Source organism: Anoplophora glabripennis, unplaced genomic scaffold (assembly GCF_000390285.2).
Source record: "Anoplophora glabripennis isolate ALB-LARVAE unplaced genomic scaffold, Agla_2.0 scaffold289, whole genome shotgun sequence".
NCBI lineage: Eukaryota > Metazoa > Arthropoda > Insecta > Coleoptera > Cerambycidae > Anoplophora > Anoplophora glabripennis.
Window position 1 is genome coordinate 529,898 of NW_019416639.1, and position 22,250 is coordinate 552,147.

General features: G+C 32.2%; 1 protein-coding gene across 1 annotated transcript in view; it reads left to right on the top strand.

Moving 5' to 3' along the window:
- Positions 1 to 22,250, top strand: part of LOC111691799 (neuroligin-1-like) — a 96,601-nt gene that overhangs the window by 66,032 nt on the left and 8,319 nt on the right. The window contains exon 3 of the mRNA XM_023455153.1: positions 9,618 to 9,878. Coding sequence (XP_023310921.1) covers positions 9,618 to 9,878 — 261 coding nt within the window. The remainder of the gene's footprint in view (positions 1 to 9,617; positions 9,879 to 22,250) is intronic.

The window sequence follows — 22,250 nt, forward strand, 5'->3', positions numbered from 1 at the left end:
TGTGGTCAAAGTTTGTCATAGAGGTTGTAGAACGCTCTATATTAGCCCAAGTTTACATAAGTCTACATTAAACATCTTAAAATCTATTTGCTTAAATATAAGTTTTTAATTTCACAACAATGTATCTCTAAAATCAGAAATGGTCTCTAACTTTGTTGCTTATTAAGGCTTTTGAGCTTAAAATGATAAAATCGTAACATGAACTTTTAACGTAGATATCATCAAAGAAATTAATCAAAAATTTTCCTAATTAAACTCTCGTGTTATATAAATTCTAAACGAAACCCACAATTAACGAAAATTCCCAAACTGTTTAAAAAATAAACGATTTCGTACTTGTCCCCACGACGTAGGTTCTAACCTACTTTAAAAGAAAGTAAATACCCTCATTTCTGCTCTCTTAATTAGAACTTTTACTCGTCAGCATTTATCTGATCCATCGAACGCTCTAAGAAAAATATTTGTGAAATGCTGAAGCTGCAAATTATTTTAGCCGACAGTTTACTCCTCTGTTATCGGGTGGGAGTGGAACTTAATGGAAATCAAGAAAACATGGTTTACTTTGGTAGCTGTTAAAACGCAAAGTATTCAGTTTCGTAAACATCTTACTTTAATTAACAATATATTGTTTCGATATAAAAACCTGATGCTTTTATTAAACCGGAGTAACCAATACAGTTTATACCATAAAGCACCTATGTTATTGTTTGTTTATTAGATAATAATTCTGAAAAAATTAAATTTTTTCGAATATTCAGGTGTCCGGAAAAAAATTCACTTAATTATATTTCAAGTAAAACGTACCGCATCTTTAAAATTTTGTATATTTAATATATTTTGGAAGCATGTAGTATATTTTGTATGTACATACCTACCTAAAAATTTGGTATTTTTTTAATAAAATTGGAGATTTTTTTCTTGGAAACACCATAAAGTTTACATTTTTCAAAATATCTAGTGGCATATTTTACCTTTAATTACATTTTCCTAAATATCATCATTCCCCTTCAAATGTCTTCAGAGATATTTTAGAAAAAGTAATTTGTCTCTTTCTAATTTCAACATCTAGCATCTCGAAAACTATCGGTTTGTTCGTGTTTATTTAACTTTGTTGGTCTAAGATCACTAAAAAAATCGGCATTTAATGTTTGTCGACGTGCTTAATCAACACCTTGTATATATATTTACTAGTCTTACTTTTATTTCATAGATGATGGGAGCTGATATTTTTTCGTATATGTATTTTGTTTTTGATATTCTGTTGCACCAAATTTGCGTTTATATCGGATTTAATAAATCTAGTTATTTTTTCACAATATTAAATTGTATTCTTTTTATTGGAATCGTTAATTTCACTTCAATGAGATAATGAACAGTTTAACGAGATAAACAACAACAACAAATTTGATTGTCAAAATGCTAGTAATTTTTAATGAATTTACATAAAAAATGATCTGTATCTACTTTCATTATGTGACTTTTATTACATATGAACTATTTTTGTAAAACTAACCCGTCACAGATATTTTTAGTACAAGATTTTATTATATCTAAAAAAAATACAGGGCGAGTCGGGAGAATCGCAACAAACTCCAGGAATGGATTCTACACGTCAAAATAATAAGAAACACCTCAAATGTTATGCGATTTTCATTTGTTTTCAAGCTATGAGTATATTTAAATAAAAAAAATTATGTATTGATTCCTCGTCTTCTTCTTTGATTACATTTTCAAAAACACCATCATTGACCTCTAAACACTTTCTGTTTCTTCTACAAAGTGCGTCTGTAGCTCTCCTGACTGCTGCATGTCATTAATAAGTGTTGTGTGTGAACACTAACTTAGTACACTTCATTTTTGAAAGAGCCCCATAAACAGTAAACTGGTGCTGTGAAGTCTGGAGATCTTGGAAATATGAGTGATCGCTTTCATATATTGTGTAACATCTTATATTATGTCACAATATTCCAGACACATTTCCACAGGTGTAATTTAATGTAGCAGCCATATGAACACCCAGTACACGTACTTTACTATGTTATGTGCAGTTCTGAAAGTGTAGCTCTTAAAGAACTAGTTATAATCATACGAATTCACCGTACTTACTTATATTGTTTAAATAACAACAACCTTGAGAAGCATACTCTGTAAATATTTTAGCTTAGGTACACCACCTGTATATTGTAAATACGTAGTTTGTTAAGGCATATTGGTATAAAAACAGTTATTTCCAGCATTATAACCATCGACAACAATGTACTTATGTAATTTTAAGATTAACCTTAAAATGTTTGAGAATTTTGAGATCACACTTGTTGCATAAAACGCAAAAGTCATAGAACCATGGTCTAAATAAGATATTTGGGAAACGGAACCTATGAACACTGAACAAATAGACAGGATATTAAAAGAACAATTATGTTTATACAAAGTAGGGATTTTTAATTGTATAAAGTTTTAACCAGTTTAGTACAGAGTGAGAGCCAATCAGAAGATTGTATTTTTTTGGAACTCCAGTTCTTAAAAACTAGAGGCAAGGCCCTGCATGGCCATTTTTCATTCTGACTCTGGCTGGTGAAGAGTATTGACAGTTTCTAGTGATTTTGAGCTAAAGCAGCCATTTTGTGTAAAATCACGTTGAATCTACATCATCCTACACCGTGAAACGGTAATTATACCAATAATTAAGTTATTAAATTCAGATGTTCATAGATTTGTACATAGTTTTTTAAATATATTTTAGTAGTGAGTAAGCAGGTTTCCCCCATTTAGAACTAATTAGGTATTTCTTCTCCCACGTTGCGTTTTAGAAGCCAGCCAAGTAGTTTAGACAATTAGTTTAGCCAAGTAGTTTAGACAATTAGTTTAGACTACTAGTTCAGACAGCTAGTTTAGACAGCTAATTTAAATAGCTAGTAATAATCAGCTAGTAATAATCAGCTAGTGATAAAGCTAGTGATAATTAAAGATGGTAGTACTAATTTCAATCAAAGCTAGTGCTAATTAACCGCTGTAAATGCCATAAGCCGAGGCAAATTGCCAAGTTGAGGACCTCTAATGTTTGTTTGAAAACCCAGGCAACTAGAAGGCAATTTAGGTGACCATGTGACCATTGCAACAAGTCAAGTGTGAAACCAGACTGCATAACCCGAAAAGTCTGTAAGACACCTCCACCATCGCCACAGCAACTACGAACTCCGGGTGAGAGTTGAATAAAAATGTGAGACACTGTCGTATTCTGTTTTTTTGTCTTTTATAATAACTTAATTTGTACCCTTTTATTGTTTCCATCCCATACCTGCTGGGGTGTCGGGGGGAAAGGAGAAATAATTAAAACTCTATTCATTAGGTTGGCGTCCAAATTAACATCTTTCATATACATATTTCTTGTTTCTTCCCGAAACCAAAGACCGATTTACAAGAGTCGAGATATCTAACACCAGAAAAAAAACAAAAGCGGACTACGACCCAACTGCACTCCGCCCAATGAGCTGCCGTTAGCCCCTTCAGCTGTGCGCAAAAAGAATTTAAAGCTGATAGGTGTAACAATTGCTCCTACCTTTTGAAATGGTTTAGAAAAAGTAAATGTACTATTGCGCAATTTAAAACATACCACCTAAAGCTAATGGCTAGAGTTCGGGGTTTTTGTTGGTTAGTCATAGGCGTGTTCGTCGTAAACANAATTTCATAATAGCGACAAAATACTACACATTTTTTTTGAGACAAATACTTCACTGAGGCGCTCTGCACAAAAATCTCATATTCTATTGTTGTTTAAATTGAAATTTCAGTAATATCCAGGCTACCGCTTTTAAATATTGCCGTAGAAAATTAAAAATTCTTTATGAAAAATCGAAATTCAGAATAACAACAAAATTCCCACAAATAAATCTTTATAATTAGCAAAGTTATGAGCTTTTCATGTTTTACAGTTATTGATACATCAAACCCATGTATTTGCAAAGAATGCTTTAATTACACAGGTCGACAAAAAGTAAATCAGGTTATACGTTCCAAAAGATTTTCAACGCACTGAATCCGAATTGTTCCATCGCCATCACATCATCATTTAGAGATACCTACCTTAATATGAAAGTACAAGAAAATACTATTTTTCGCTATACTTTACACGGTAATTTTTCTTTCGGTATATATATACTAATGATTTACCATTAAGAACAAATGAATATGTGGTTCAGTATGCTGACGACAGTACAATAGTTTTTGATTCATCTGATCATAATATAATTCAAGGAACTATAAATAATACTGTTGAAACTTTGAAAAAATATTTTGCTTCATTGAATTTACAGCTAAACAAGGATAAAACCCAAATGATAACATTTTCAAGGGGAAATGGTCACGAACTACCACTTGCAAATACGGTTAATGAGCCAAAATCTGTAAATCATTTGTTGTTTCTGGGAATCACAATTGATTCGCGTCTGGATTGGAGGTACCATGTTGATTCCTTAGAGCGGAAAATGGCCCAATATTGTTATGCGTTAAAGATATTGTCTCAAAATATTAATGTTGAAGCAGCTTTTTCGGCATATTTTGCTTATATACAATCCAGAATTAAATATGGAATTATTTTTTGGGGCATGTCCTCTGATGCGAAACGAATATTTGTTTTGCAGAAGAGATGTCTTAGGAATATTTTAAATATGACTCAAAGAGAATCCTGCAAGAATGTTTTCATTTCTAAGAACGTGCTCACATTAATAGGTTTGTATATTTATGAGGCAATCATCTTTGTNTATTAGTAGACAGTTTAACTAAAATCTCCATAGGGAGCAGTTAACTGAATAGTAAGTTTTATTTAATAACACACTCATAATTAGTGCTTCACAAAATTAATAATTTGGTGTTTGATTTGAAGAAAAAATTGTTAGTACTGTTAATTTTCATTTCATAATAGCGACAAAATACTACACATTTTTTTTAGACAAATACTCCACTGAGGCGCTCTGCACAAAAATCTCATATTCTATTGTTGTTTAATAGTTATTTATGCAAAAGTGCAAACAGTAAGTGTTTATTGCACGCGACGTGAATTTGTCCAACGAGGCCGTTAGGCCGAGTTTGACAACACGTAAAGGGGCTTATGATAAATGAAAAAAAAATAAATAAATAAATACGTGAGCAGGGGCGGCGGAGGGTTGATTTGGGAGGTTGAAAAGTTATGAAAAATTGTATCATTGGGATATCTGGCGAAAGTTCTGGCGTCAAACAAAAAAGTATCTAATACAAAAGTTGTAAATCATGCAAAAATATACAACTTTTGTAGAGGACACTTTTTAAGATAACCTCAAAATTTCCGAGAAAAATGCGAAAAACAGGTTTTTTTCTGATTTTTCGTTTTTTATTTCTCATTTCCGCAAAAATAATTTAATTTTGACGAAACTTGGTGAAAGTATACATTTCTCTGTCTTAAATCACCTTAGATAACCTAAATTTTTTTAGATAAAAAAATCAAGAAGTTTCTGAGATATTCATTTTTTTCGGCCTGAAACACTTTTTTTTCAAAGAAAAATTCTACTTAAAAAAATCATCATACAGAGTTCTGCCGGTAATCATTTTTTTCGTTTTGACATATACTTTTTGGCGAAATAAAAAAATCTGTAATCACAGCTCAAAAAACATGCTCAAAAATGCAAAAAAGTAAAAAATGACTTGCAGCATGAATTTTTCAGTAATTGTTGATAATTTGTTTAAATTAAAAAACATTCAAAAACTGATTACACCATTCAATTGTACGGAAAAAATACAAAAAAACTGTCTCATTGTTTGACCCACAACTATTTTTATACAGTATTGCTATAGACTAAGTCGAATAGTAAATAAATAAAATAAATAATATTTTTTTCCGTAGGATCGATTAGTGTACTTATTTCTTTTAATGTTTGATGAATTGATAGATATACAGTGTGTCCAAGATAAGGATGGGATAGCATTAGGATCTAGGAAACGGTAAAAGATACGGGGTGGCTCAGATTAGAAAAAAGTGTTTTTTTTATACCTAAGAATATGCTGTTTAGAAAGTTTAAAAATTCCGGGTAGTTCCGGAGATATCCGGAAAAACCCGAAATTTTGCTAAATTGTTTAATTTTTTCTGGCTTTATTTGAAAACGAATTTTAAAATAAATTACATATTTACAATGCCACTTTTTTCGCTCTATACAATGGCGTCAACATTTTTGCAATCCGACGTTTCGTCTTCGAGGGGCCGTCATCGGGTTAATTTTTTTAAATACGTCGCTGCTCTTTTTATGACAAAATCTAGTCATTTTAAATTTTGAATTAGAGGATATTACTATTGTAATCGCTTAAAAAGTATTTAGCTTGTTTTAGCTATAATTTAAAAAAATTTCTGAGTACGCCTCTGAACGCTTTCAAAATATCTATTGGATGAAGTCATAACAGTATAAGTCAATACCGCACAAAATATCTAACAATTTTTTACTACTGTTAGCAACACTACTTAAAAATAATAAAATATTTCATAAATTCGTATTATTTTTTTATTAGGTACAACTTTTTAAATTATGGATTAAAAAAATTGTTGGATATTTTGGGCTGTATTGACTTTTATTCTCTCCTCTCTCTCTCTCTCTCTCTCTCTCTCTCTCTCTCTCTCTCCCCTAATANATCTATCTATCTATCTATCTATCTATCTATCTATCTATCTAATTTTTGAGCATGATGTATATTGCATCTGAACTAAATAAATCTATCTATCTATCTATCTATCTATCTATCTATCTATCTATCTATCTATCTATCTATCTATCTAGTGTCTAAAAGTACTACTTTTCTTCCTCAAAATATATCGTTTCGAGAAAACGTTTGTTGAAATGAATTAATTTGGTGTATTCGATATTCGGAAATAGGGCAGGTGAAGATATGAAAAGAGAGAAAAATCAAATCACAAACACCGAAACTACCACTTTGTTTTGGTTTTCGGGGTCAGTGATTATGAATCTAGACTCTGAATTACAAAAATCAAAATGGCGGGTCGAATATAGCGGTTGAACAACGATGTTGGAATTTAGAAATTTAGAAATTACAAGTATTCTCTCAAATACCTATTCCTTCTTCTTCACTATTGTAGAACTGACGAATATTCTGCATACATTAATCTTTTAAGGTAACTTCAAATAATGGAGTCCAGCAGATTGAAGTCTAGAGGTTTTCTTTCAGTTCCTTTAAAGTTTGTCCTTCTATCTAAGGTGTAGAAACAGATTTAGGTCTTCCAGAGCCGATATTGCTTTTATCGAATTTTCCTCTCTCCTGGAGACACTTAAGAAGTCTAGCGAATATTCAAGCAGGAAGAACTGGACAAATAGGACAATGAGCTATAAAACTATTACCATCGCCACATCCATACATAAATCATAAAAACAAACGACATACGTTAGTGTACACACATTTATTAAAATAAAAAACTGAAATTTTGTGTTGTCATCAACTTTTGAGGTTATGTACATCCCGTCAATAGGGGTTTTAAATCACATTTCGCAGTATTCTTGAAAACGGTGCGTTTGAAAGTAGTTATTATCTAAATAGACACTATTCGAGGTAATTACGATAGTTTCAGTATAATCAATAATGCAACAAATATACTTTAGCAAAATTTCAGGGTATTTTACCACATAGTTTCTGAGTTACACTTAATATTATGTTTAGCATATGCTTAATGGCGTGCCCTTGAAAAATGTTGTCACAATGCTATAACTAAATAACCCCATTCGAGAAACTGCTCAAATTTTAGGCAAGACTAATTTGTGTGAAATACGTTATATAGAATAATCTGGAAATGATTGACCAGCTAGGATTAAAGATATTAATACTCAAACTTTTAAATTGTATATTCGATTATTTACATAAATGAAAAACCACAACGTCGCACATTGAAGGAAGGTTAGTTTGCTCGCGCGCTGACATTCTACAAAATTTTAAACTAAAACCTTTTTCGTTTCAGTTTGCGTTTTTCCTTTAAAGGAACTAATAAAATAAATCAAACAATAAGGACGATTCTTACACATTTTTTTAAAAACTTACCAAACGATTGTATAGACCGATCAAAATAATTCATTTAGAGGGAAAAAAAAGAAAATTGTTACCTGGACTTTTATAAGTGGAAATGGTAAACGGGCTTATGATAAATGAAAAAAAAATAAATAAATGCGTGAGCAGGGGGGCGGAGGGTTGATTTGGTGGGTTGAAAAGTTATGAAAAATTGTATCATTGGGATTTCTGGCGAAAGTTGACGTCAAACAATAAATAATGACACATTTTTTTGAACGGTGTAATCAGTTTTTGAATGTTTTTTAATTTAAACAAATTATCAACAATAACTGAAAAATTCATTGTTGCAAGTCATTTTTTATTTTTTTGTATTTTTGAGCATGTTTTTGAAATGTTATTACAGATTTTTTTATTTCACCAAAAAGTATATGTCAAAATGAAAAAAATTATTATCGGCAGAACTCTGTACGATGATTTTTTTAAGTAGAATTTTTCTTTGAAAAAAAAGTGTTTCAGGCCGAAAAAATGAATATCTCGGAAACTTCTTGATTTTTTATTTAAAAAAATTTGAGGTTATTTAAGACAGAGAAAGGTGTACTTTCACCAAGTTTCGTCAAAATTAAATTATTTTTGCGGAAATTAGAAATAAAAAACGAAAAATCAGAAAAAAAAACTGTTTTTCGCATTTTTCTCGGAAATTTTAAGGGTTATCTTAAAAAGTAACCCATACAAAAGTTGTAGATTTTTGCATGATTTACAACTTTTGTATTGGATACTTTTTTGTTTAACGTCAACTTTCGCCAGAAATTCCAATGATACAATTTTTCATAACTTTTCAACCTCCCAAATCAACCCTCCGCCGCCCCTGCTCACGCATTTATTTTTTTTAGGTTTATTATAAGCCCTTTTACCATTTCCACTTATAAAAGTCCCGGTAACAAATTTTTTTTTCTCCAAGTGTAATTTGGTTGGAGTATGTAATGCATCCACTATGTTTAACACTAACCTAACATAACCTAACCTTGTAACCCGTAAATATAAGTTCCATTAATCTCTCTCTCCCATACAGCTGCGATCTGTATGACGTTGCCAGTTGTCGAAACTATCTGACTCAAATATGAGACTTGCTCGAAAGTTTTCTACTTGAACTCCGTGCTTGGGATATAACTGCTTTAAATGTATGTTTTTCAACCCAGCTCTTTAACAATGATACTAAATATACTTAATCAATGATACTATTTCTGCAAAGATTTCAGTGGCATTGAAGTTGTAATCCATGAATTATCTCAACTATTAACGCCATATTCAAATCGACTTATCTGGCAATATACCCATGTACCAAATTTTAAGTTAACCCGTTTGGAAGGTTCAACCAAAAACTTTAACACTGTGCCTCGAAAACGAATAATTTTCGACCACATTTTATACCATTTTTTTTATTACTTTTTTTGGATGCCCTCCGCTTTTAAATTTGTTTAGTACTATGTGTAATAAAATAAATATTTGGCAAGAAGAAATGATAATATTACTTTTGATGTCACGTTCTAAATTTTCCATATTTTCTGACAAAATTTCTCTATTTTCAGGTGTACTGTTCCACAGGGCAATCCTAATGTCCGGCTCCGGCTTATCCCCGTGGGCCCTCATTCAAGAGCCGTCCCGATACGCCGCGCAGGTGGCGATCCATGCTAATTGTTCCCCTGAACTTCCACATCCACATTTACTCAAGTGCCTTCGTGAAAAACCCCTTGAACTTCTCCTGTCTACACCAGTTATTGCGCCGGATTTCGCTTTCGCCTTCGGTCCCAGCGTCGACGGGGTCGTCATAGACACCGGGGAGCCCCCAGGTAGGAAATTTTAGCTCAATATGATACATTTCATTGACAGAGAAACATTTGTTTTTTTTATAACGAAAAATACATTGTTTAACTAACACTCCTGTTTGCAAACTTATTTTTATTTCTTCAACACTGAAAGAATTATAACTGATAGACATACAGTAACGTTTCGTCACTGAAGTACTGAAAATAGATAGAAATACACTGGTACAACCAGGAGGTATTAAGAGTTCACGTCCCCCTCCCCGAAGCTTGGAAGTTAGTATTTCTACAAGAACACTGCGTTGTTTATTTATTAGGATATACAACTGTTGATTTTATTCAAAAGGAACATCCCAAAAAAACTTCCACAAAAAAAATTACCGTAGTTTTCACTCTCTAGCCATCAGTTTTGATCAAGATTCGAATTAAATTTAAATATTTTACCCATTTTTTTGAGTTAAAATACTGATTGTAAAATAATTGAATGATTGAATGATTGAATCTAAACTGTTTTATATCGTTACACATCGATAGTCATCGTCAGCAACAGAGAACAATTTCGTATCGTAGGCATAGAGTAAACGATTTCAACATTATCGTTTAAAAAATAAATAAAGGGCAAGAGACCCAAAACGAAACCTTGAAGACTACAAAACGTTACATTAGATTTATTAGGCTTGATGCATTGTTTTTAATAATTTAATTTTTTTATTCCAAGTTGGGCTTTACTGACATTTTAATCTTTTCTTACATTTTTCTTAATTAGATTAAAATATTCCTTTACAGTTTCTAATTCTGCTTCTATTAAGATATTGTTTTACTTTTCTATTTGGTTAGGTAATATTGGTGTTAAAGGGATTAGTCAAAGGGTCGATTTTATAAATTTATTTATCTTAAAATAAATAAAGGGTGTCCCAAAAGTAACGCAGGATTAGAATTGTGCGCCATTTTCATTCCGCATAGTCGGTAGCTCCGGGTAACATCTTGTAGTAAATACGTTGCGGTTAGACAAAATTGAGCGCCATACGACGGATGAGCCAGTGAATACTGTGAAAATTTATTACAAGTACGTAGAGTGTGTAGCTGAGATTGTGCTCAAATTACGTGAAATTTTCGGTAGAAACAACGCACAGTGGTCAAACACTATAAATTCTCGATCTAAACCTATAACTCTTAGAGTAATCGTCCTATCGCAGGGATATTTTAGATTTCAGGGTTTTTTATACCCCCTTTTAGGGGGTTGAAATTCATAAAATTGAAACGACTATTGAAATGGAATGTAATGTATTCTATTTTGATCCAAATAAGACAGTTATATATTATAGCTACCATAATGACTATAAAAACACATTACAGCGAGTAAAACCTTTGGACAAAAACTCAAGACCCTAATTTTTATACTTAACTATATTTTATTTATATTTTAATTATCTATCATAATTACATTAAATTCTACATCGCAGTATAAAAAATAATATTTTTCAATTTTCGTCTTTTTCCTTGCTCTGTTCCTTCTGTTTTTCCTCGTTTTGTTCACTTTCATCAGATTCGTATTCTTTACCTTCTTCAAACACTTCAGACCTCACCACTTTATAATATGGAGGGTAAATATCATGTCCATGTTCCCCCTTTTCTTAATTGCTCATACTACTAATCTCGAGTTAAATTTAATGAGACAATCAAAGCCACAGCTTCTTCAGCAGTGTAACTGGAAACTTCTTGTTTTGAAAATCTCTCCAAGTTTTTAAAATTCTTCCTGCTCTTTTTGGAAACGTTTCCACTGCTTCAGTGAGCAATTTGGCTGCATCTACATTTCCACATTCTCTTAGTTTCATGGAGGTAGCAAATAATAATTTTTCTGTAGATGTTTGTCCTGTGTTTTTCTACGTTTAATAACGACAGAACAATCTTCGAAATCCTTAGTGGGACGACCACCCCTTTCTGATGTAGACGCTATACGAGAATCCTGCAGGCAGCGAACAACAATCTTCGGGAAATTTATTTCTTCATTCAGCCAATTTTCGAATTTACTTAAGAAATGTTCGGTTTTTCGACTTACTTTTCTCCATCTTGCAAAATAAGGCGCAAAGAATGCTGTTTCTGTATATGTGGTAAGGGTTTTCGTTGCATTTTCATCAAAATTTGTGTGGAAATGCTCTTTTAGAAAGTCAAACACACGGTTTTTTCGCACTTCGACTGATTCGCGTGAAAATTCCATCATTATTTGATGTAATTTCAGGCGTGTTATTGGTTCATCAGCCATTGTAATAAAAGATAATAATAAACAAAGAAAAACAGTGCAAATAACAAACACCACAGAACATACAAAAACAGAACGGAAAAGTCACTGGAGCACACTAAATACTGTCCGACACAAAAGCGGGTGAACAACTGAAGTAAATAGGTCATTACGGCCTTATCTGCAAATATCTACAGATAAATTAAGTGTAATTATGTTCCCAGGAATCATGGCATTCATTTGAGAGGTATATGGAAGTGTAGTCTCGTATAGTACTATATGAGATAACGACCTAAATTAGAGAATTTCCCGAAAATTACCTGCTGGCTATAATCAGTTAAAAACCGTTAAGGCTTAATTCAATAATTACCTCAGGTCTATGAAAAGAACGACAAAATACCGTACTTTTAAGCTCTGTATAGTGTAAAAAAATGCCTGAAAGTTGTACAAGCTGTCAAACATTGCGATTTTTTTCAAGAGACAAAACGATATAATAATTGCATAATTTTTAACAGATTTAACCGTTTATAACGTCTAAATCGACGCAATATTTTCTGAAAAATTAGTTCAGTATTAGGGGTATCAACCGTGTAAAGAACCCCGCACAAACATATGGAAATTGAACACAGGTCATTTTTTATGAAACTTCGTATTTTGATAGTCCTCGTCATGCTGATCAAAAGTCTCAATGAGCACGAAGCCCTACAGCCCCTTCCAATCCCCCAAAACCACCCCCAAAGATCAGGGTAATGAACCTAACAGACTACAGGTCAATTGGTTTACCATAGTATTTCACGACTGTAGTCGAACCTACAGACACCTACACCATAACTAGGCTTAAGACTATCAATGGGCACCGAGCCTTACAACCCCCACCAACCACCCAAAAGTCAGGGGGATGCATTTGATAGATTATCGGTCAATAAAACTACCGCAGTCGAACCTATAGCCACCCAAACTGTAACTAGGCTTAAGACCCCTCCCCCATCTCTCTCCCTCCCCACCAACTACCAAAGCCTGTCATGTCACTTTTCCCTGTTTACTGTTTAATCGTGAATTCCATCTCAAAGCCACGTAAACGATTACTACTCTATACTCTCCGATGCTGACCCCCGACAAATGAACCACCTACCCCCAACCCAAATCCCACGGTTGGGGTCGGACCAACTGCAGTTCTTATCGAAGCCTGACATGACTTTTCCCTGCTTACGACTTATGAAACCGTTCAATCTTGAATTCCATCCTACATCCATCTTATTGTTTAATGCCCTTTAACCCACAAAAAGTACCAAAGCCTGCCATAAGATTTTTTGCTGTTTGTGGGATGTGAAACACTTCATTGTTTCCATCCCAAAGTGTGCCCTAACCGATCACTACCGACACCCTTTGACCAATTGACAATTGAACCCCTCACCCCCAATTCTAACCCCGGGGTTGGGAAGGTGGACTAACCCTTCTTCGTTCTGTCTTCGAACCAAAGCCTGTATGAATTATTTCTGTTTACTGGTTCTGCAATTGTTTGATCATGAATTTCATTTCCCAGCTAACTTAACAATCATTACCCAATGCTCTTAACACAAAGCGCAAAAAGTCATATGGAGTGGAGGTGAGAGGGACTTTCAATTTTCGGAGGTAGAAGGGTATTGAGTAGTGAACATTTCGATAGCTGTGGGATGAAATTCACGATCAAATGGTTTTATAACTCGCAAGCAGAAAAAGTCACATCTTGATACGGAATGGGGTTGGTCTACCCCTCCTAACGGTGGGGTTGGGTTTGGTGGTGAGTGGATCATCAATTGTCCCGGGTCGGCATCGGAATGATCGTTTAGGTGGCCGTGAGATGGAATTTACGATCAATCGTTTTCCCAACCAGTAAGCAGGAAAAATCACATTACAGGCTTTGGTAGGGAGAGGGATGGGGGGTTGAGTGTTTCGGGGATTATAGTCTTAAGCCTAGTTATAGTGTAGGTGGCTGTAGATTCGGTTACAGTAGTGAAATATTTCGGTAAGCCAATTAACCTATAATCTGTCAAGTAGATCTCCCTGACTTTTGTGGGTGGTTTTTGGGGGTTGGAAAGGGTTGTAAGGCTTCGTGCTCATTGAGACTTTTGATCAGCAAGGACGAGGACTATCAAAATACGAAGCTTCATAAAAATTGACCGGTGTTCAATTTCCATATGTTTTGTGCGGGGTTCTTTTAGGGTTAAAGAAAAAAGTGAAATTAAGTTTAGATCGGGTTTTAATGATTTTTGATCACTGTGGAACGCCCCGAATGAAAAAAAGGTGAAAAGATTATTTAGTTGCCAAATTTGAACAAACAGGTTTGGTTGCAAACAATAAAAAACATGTCGGCCTCGTACTGACCGTTCAGCCAGTGAATGAAAGTACAACGCAACGGATTTTAACAAAAGATCTGCATCTGCATCGATTCAGGATTTAGCTAACCCAGGAATTGAAACCAGACGACCATTTAATACGCCGGACATTCGTTGACTGAATGTTGTAGAATCAACAAGTGTTGTTAAGAAAATCATTAGCTACGTGACGCATTTATATCTTAGTGAATATATGAACAAGCAAAACTGTCTAATTTGGGGCAGAGACAATCCTCAGAAGATTCAAGAGCGATCACTGTATACCCAAAGAGTGACAGTGTGGTGTGGTCCGTTCTTTTTTGTAATGAATTTGGGACACCCTTTATCTTGCACTGAGAAGTGGATAATTCTTCACGACTACACAGTAATCGCTACAACTTTTTACAAAGTTAATGTTTCGAAAAAACTCCCTGATTTCGTTGCCAAAATTTTTGCTCTGAAATTGATCTAATCCGTTTTTCGTTTTGGCCAAAAGATTATTATTTTTCTTTCTTTTCAGTTTGACAGAAATATATTACATAAAAAACACTACTTTCTTTAGTTATATGAAAAAAGTGTGAAAATAATATAAAAGTCACAACATCGCCAAGAATAAAAACATAAATAGCAACGTTCTTGGTATAACCTACATCTTGATTGCTTCTATTAAGTAGTAAAATACAGGGCCGTTTCACTGTTAACTGGCGACATTCTGTCAGGACAATATCAAATTATTTCAATGTGACTCACGTAACGCTACTTTGGAATTATTTCAGTCACATAGCATGTTTCAAATAGTCGTTTTCTTCTAGAGTCAGCAGCTTAAACAGCCCTCTCTTCTATCCTTGCAACTAACTTGACCTTATTTGCAAGAGTGCTAATAAACAGATACCGAATATTTTCCAATATTTTGTGCTATATTATGTTATCGTTAATTACATTTTTGTTGCCTTATCTCATATCTACAATAGTTAAAAAACATAAATAAGATGCTTCTCAAATGCGTTATCCCACCAATAATAATAATTGGTTGTAATAAATAAATAGTTGAGAAATACCTGAATGACATTTTGCAGAATCCTCTGATAATTTCTAATACTTTAACAATTTATTCTATTCTTCATTTGAGAAAAACTGAAAGGTGGCCAATTTTAAACTATACGCGGCTCTAGAAAAATAATTTTATGTTAGCAAAATTGAAAGAATATGATAGGAAAAATTAATTGTGCATTCTAAGAACAATTAATTTCGATATCGTTAACAGCTTTAGAGAAATTAGCAAAATGTTGTAGCATTGCGTTTATTATTTTTTTATTTACTTAGATAGATATTTGTCTCACATTAAAAAAAGAGATAATTCTGCTACAAAAGGATTGATTTTACAAGTTCTAACCAGAAATATCTCAGTCTGGAAAATTAATCATTGTTCACGATTATAATATAAATACTACAATACAAAATATATTACCATTTTGAAAATCTTCTGTCTTATTTTCGAATTTCAAACAAAAATGACTGAAAGTCAAACGTGGCAGTTTTTTTATTACATTATTATTTACCTCAACCTTGAGAGTATTTAATCAATAATAATGTTCAAAATTTAAAGAATGATAAACTGTAAATGTAGTCCTTTGAATTTTATATCCCTTTTTATATCCTTTCTAGTCGGGTCTGAAAAACTACCTTAAAATTAAACATATTATCTATTACGAGGCTCATCCCAAAAGTAATGCGCAGTTTACTTTAACTCGAAAAATATTTATTGAAGAAGATACAAGTGATTACAGGCCTTCAATATAATCCCTCCCTTGCACGCTTGCTTGGATTTCCTCGGGTCACTTCTCTTCGGAACTCTTCCAGCATCGGAAAACGCACTCCCCGCAGGGGTTCCTTCCGCTTGGAGAAGAGATCGAAGTCACGTGAACTCAGATCGGGACTATAAGATGGGTGGCGGACAGTTCCCAGCCGTATTTTTTTTAAAGTCCGATGGTCGGTGCACTGATCTGCGGGCGCACATTATCATGCAAAATCAACATGCCACTGCAACATTCCTAGACGCAGTTTATGACTTTTGGGCGCAAGACATTCTCAAGAAAGTTTTTGTAGTACGCTCCAGTGACAGTAGTAGGAGAATATACGCTCGTTGCTCTGTTGCTGAAATCCGATCCGACGGACTGTTCTCGTTGTCTTTTTGAATTTTTCGCATTTTCCCTTTAAACGAATTTCACTACCGTATAATACCAACGTGTTCTTAAGACTTCAGTCTATACACTGACGCTTCGATCAACTGTCTATGTTGCCTACAACGTCCACTAGAGCGCAATGTGCCTTACTTTTGGGACAACTCTCGTATTTTTAAGTATTCCGATATACCTTGGATATACAGGGTGTTTTTGAATGGAGTAGCATAAATGATACCAGTGAATCTACATTTCAAAAGAACACGATCTGCAAAAAATCGCCTTAGTAAAATGTTCACCCCTGAAGAGATATGGGCCATCAAAGTTTCCAAAAAAATTATGAAAATTGGCTGTAATTTGAAAACCGAACGAGGTACAAATAACAAATTTTTTACAGGTTGTTTACTAATACAAATGCGAGTTTTCAACTATTTTTCGAAAATTTTAACCCCCTCGAAAGGGGTTGAAATAACCACCCCTCAAGCCATTTTTTGCCATAACTTTTATATTTCGTAAAAACTCGATATCCAAAAATACGCATTAGATAAACAGGTTCTTTTATAAACTTTTACCTCTCTAGCAATTTTCCTTTAAAACTTTTCGTTTATTAATAAAAAAATTAAATGTATTACCATTCACCTCACACCCTATATGATTGCAATCAATCAAAGAAAAACTAAGTTAGCTGCTGTCATGCCAGTTGTCACAATTAACTCTTCTGTAAGTTGTCATTGTTATCAGCTAAATACTTTTTGGGTGTAAATTAACAAGAATTATGCCAAATTTTACTAATGATGAATATGTGGACATGCTACAAGTGTTTTTTTCTACGATCGTGCAAAATTTACTACTTATTGCACTACCTATTGTGCCAAAAGTTTAACCTTTTTTACAGTAGTACAAAAAAAATATTGATTACAAGTTTAATCTAAGTATATTCATAAGTACCTAACGTCTGACATTGACAATTTGCGCAATTAATTTCCAATTGTCAGTTAAAATTTTAATATTATGTAAAATACTGTTAAATAAAATTTGAAATAAAAACAATCGTAGAAAAAATGTTGCGTGCAACATGCGCAAAAAGCATATTTGTTGCACTTAACATGATTGCAGCTCTCAACTTCGTCTCGAGCTGCAAACTTCATGCATCGTACAACGAATACACACTCTTTACAGTAGTTGCACAAATAACTAAATAAATTCTTACAAGTAGATGGAAAAATGTTACGTTTAAATTTGGTGAAATGCGACGGAAATATAGACTTTGAGAGTTTTTAGGTAGGTATCTAATTCAATACGTTTGTAAATAATAATAATCGATATCATATGGAAGTCAATCTTACTTGAAAATACAATCGAAACCTAGGAAACTAAACAGTACGTACCCCTAATTTTGTTTTTATTTATTTATTTATCGAAAATTTCTTGTAATTCTGCGAAAAATTAGAATTTTTAGTTTGGAAATTATTAATAATAATGAGTATGACACATATCGGTAGCTAGCAGTGTGACGCATAAAACTCTTGCTGTGATTGGTCGTAATAATGTGGTAGATAGTTTCCGTTTGAACCAGGAACATACAGTTTTGATTATTCAAATATGTGGTAAACCTGCAAGTTCAACGCAAGTTCTGTGAATGTACTTTGCGGTGGAATGAAATCCGCTGAACAAAACCATTAAATTCCTACTAAAAAAGGCACAGACCAGAGTGATCGATTTAGGTAGGTTATTGTATTTACAGTAACTGAAAATATATAGGGGTTACTTTTTCGCAATTTATAATACTATTTTTTAAATTTCTTTTTATTTTTTGTGAAGTAAAATTTAATTAAATAAAAGGAACAGGCACAAAATAATGCTAGAAATAAATAATTACAGACAATAACTGAAATGTCAGTTGTGCCAGTTTGAATTAGCCGTTAACCTCGTGAATACATAGTGTGTAGACATTGTTTTCTTCATAACCATGACATTAACGCCAGAGTATATACAAGTACATTCAGGTAATTTCACTAACGCGCTCAAATTGTTTTAATTAGATCTACCTAATTAAATTCACATAATAGCAAGGTTAAAATACTGAGGTAATTCCGGTATGACATTTAATTAGTAATAAAGCTATAGGTGATGTAGACTGTATAGTCCTAAATGAATTATGGTTGTCTGTACAAAACCCTATTCAAGTTGAAAATGATATACATTTTTTAAATTTTTTTAATATCCTTCAACCAAAATTTGCATCGCACTTTGTTAATTTATTAGACCGAGATAAAATTACTTACTTACAAACCAAAAACCAAATCAAATTAAAGCGTTTTGATAATATCTGTGTATTGTTTTCAGTTCATAATCTTTAAATTAGTCAATTTGTACCTGCTTTAACTTTGTCTAGCTAAATGTGTAATTTTGTAAATTTTACGTTTTTACATATTTAATATAAAGGTGTTGTAGAACATCGGCATAGAAAAAAGTGTTCGTTTTTAAATATTTTTTTTATGTTGTGATGATGGTATTGTATTTAATAACTATATTAATAGATACAAGGTGTATCAGGAAGAGGGCCCAGTAAGATTATCTCAAAAAGTAGTCAAAATTGAAATCTGAAAATTTGTATACATGGTTTTTAAAAACAGAATAACTCCGACATGTAGCTTTATTTTTATTAATGAAATTTGGCATGGATAATTTAAAAGCAATGGAATTCAACCTGTGTATGTCAAATTTGCAAAAATTCATACACATTCAAAAACGTGTGGCCAATATTGTGATGTTCAAGTTGAATTTATTCAAATATTTCAAATTCCCTATACACAATGTTAACAGTTCTAGTGTAAATTGGAAATTATTGATTTCAACACAGAAACATCTACGGTGATTTGATGCATGAAGGAATTAATTAATAATTTTTATCCACGACTATTGTATAATGTACCCATTATACGTCTGTTTGCTCGACCTTAATAATACCCATTAATCACGGCAGTGATTAATGAGTCATTAATCACTACTCACAGATGCTTCCTTAATTTAGCTATAATATTATATTGTTCTGCTACAAACAATCCGTTTTTAAAATTTTATCGTGTAAACCACTAAATATTTTCAATTCAGTGCTGTACATATAAAAAAAAAATAAAANAGAATAACTTATAGCTTTATTTATTAATGAAATTTTCCATAGTTCACTATACCCCAAACTCAACAGTTCTTGTGTAATTTACAAATTATTGATTTCAACACAGAATACAGAAAAATCTACGGTGGATTTGATGCATTAAGGAATGGAATAATAAACGGTATCTGATTGAATTATAATTATTATTATCGTTATACCTTCATTAAAAACAATAATTCAGTATATTAAATTAAAAAAAGTGATGCTTTAAATAAACCCACCATACTCGTAGATTTTTCTATCCCTTAATTCCTCATGTATCTATCTGTCACTTAATTTATTTTCTAAAGAGTTTAAATCTCTGTGTAGACTTACTTAAAACTTAAATATTCAAAATAACTTAAAAGACTGACAAAGAAAGTAGTTAATAATATTACGGATTTTTAAAACATATTGATAATTGTTGGTAGATCTTATCTTGAATAAATGTTTTCTCATTTTCTTAAAACGTCAGAAAACGTGGCTCTTTGTAACTCAATACAGTAAGTTAAATATTTGCTTTTATCCTCCAGTCGCCGCCAGCAAAAACGATTTTGTTGTAAGCGGCTGTCGTAAGTTAAAGTAATGTTTATCAAATCAATTAAATTTGGCATTTAGACAATTATGTTTAATTGATATTGTAATAAAAATTAACCCATATTGAATATTCCTTTTATGGAATAGGTTGTCAATATTTCCAGTAACTCCATTTCCAATACTCCCATTAAACCCAAAATGTTCTTAAAAAATAATTACCTTTCATTCCTAATAAAATAAGATACATACAGATTGTTCTAGCATGATTAGGTCAAATTTAAAGAGAGACAGAACAAATACAAATAATTAGAGATTTTATTAAAAATTTATTATTTATTAAACTAATTAGAGTCTGATCAGCAAGTTGACACATGCAACATGTTAGATAATGTAACACCTCAAACTTCAGAATGCATCTTGTCTATGTAAGCCATATTGTCTATGGTAGCAGTACGAGAGCAAACGTTCCCAAATAACACTCTGACATTGAGTAATCAAACATACATTTACACTTTTATCGTGAACTAAATTAACAATCAGCTTTCATGAATGGAAACTTTGGTAAAATTGTCCATAATTTTTAATGCACATTTTATCAGAAAATTTTGTGAATCAATAAAATCCTTTGTTTTATGTATATATCATGTTTCTGTCACTTACCATCACGTTGTCAAGTACATCTATATGAGAAAATTGTTTTTCTCTAGTATTATTCTAAGTTACCATGTTGAATCAGTCAACAAATTTCAGTCAACAACTCCGGCCTCAAAAGCGTCGCTTGAAATTATTGCTAAAGGCAAGTTGCAGCTAAAATGTAGATTCAGAAGTGTCTCTGTGACAGAAATATTTTTGAAAACTAAGACAGCTATTTAGAGAATACAAAGGAATCAATGCGGATGCAATTCGAATAGTATTGTGTCGTAAAAGATCACGTACCAGATACAACCACTTCAATGGAAAGCATTGTTTATTCCATTATTACTTGTTTCTTTCTATTAATTTATCTATAAGATATCCCATAAATGCAATTTTTAGAATTTTGATAAAAAATCTGTAAAGTAAGATTTGTCCAAAAGACTTCTATTTTTAAATTTACTGTTTATTCTCTACAATTTTTCTTGTAATACAAGAGTATATGGAATTTATATTGTGTATATAATTTCTCTTTGTTGTCTTACATAATTTTGTTCACTTTCAATATTCTTAACAACTGGCGAGATTCTCAGGATATTGATTATATATCAGTACATATATGAAGTTCAGTTCATTTTCAAAATATTATATTTTGAAGGAAGCAATTTGGCTATTTCATATAAACATCTAGTTAGACCGTTCTTTATATCAGTAGAACGATTACAACTAAAAATTGAGATATTGTGTGGTTTTCTTGTTTCAGAGATTTTTTTTTAATAAAATATCTGGAAATGGAAATGTATTACTATTTTCTATTTCTTAAGTGAATTTAATTGTTGTTGGATTTTTATATTAATATTGTTATAACCACCAATATATATTATTATTATTGCCTACTATCTAGAAAAATATTTAATTACTCAAATTGAAATAATGATTTAAGTAAATTTTTGAAATAATTAATTTTCTTCAAAAAAATCCCTAAAAATTATGATCCAATAGAAATTCCCATAACACGTTAATAAAATTCGTTTTTTAACTGAAAATATGTAATTTTTATACATGAATGAATTCCATTATACCCAATACTTAAGTTTGCCAAATTATTTCATTTTCCAAAATATTTTTGATATATTTAATATTTCATCTATTGAAGCATTAGTTAATAGACTCAGTACATCAAAACTTACCATTTAATGAATAGTTCTAAATTACTTAAAGCAAGTTTTTCCAACAGATGTTTACTGTTCTTAATCTATGTATAAATAGAAATGTTCAAATAAGGATTTAATAATTTCC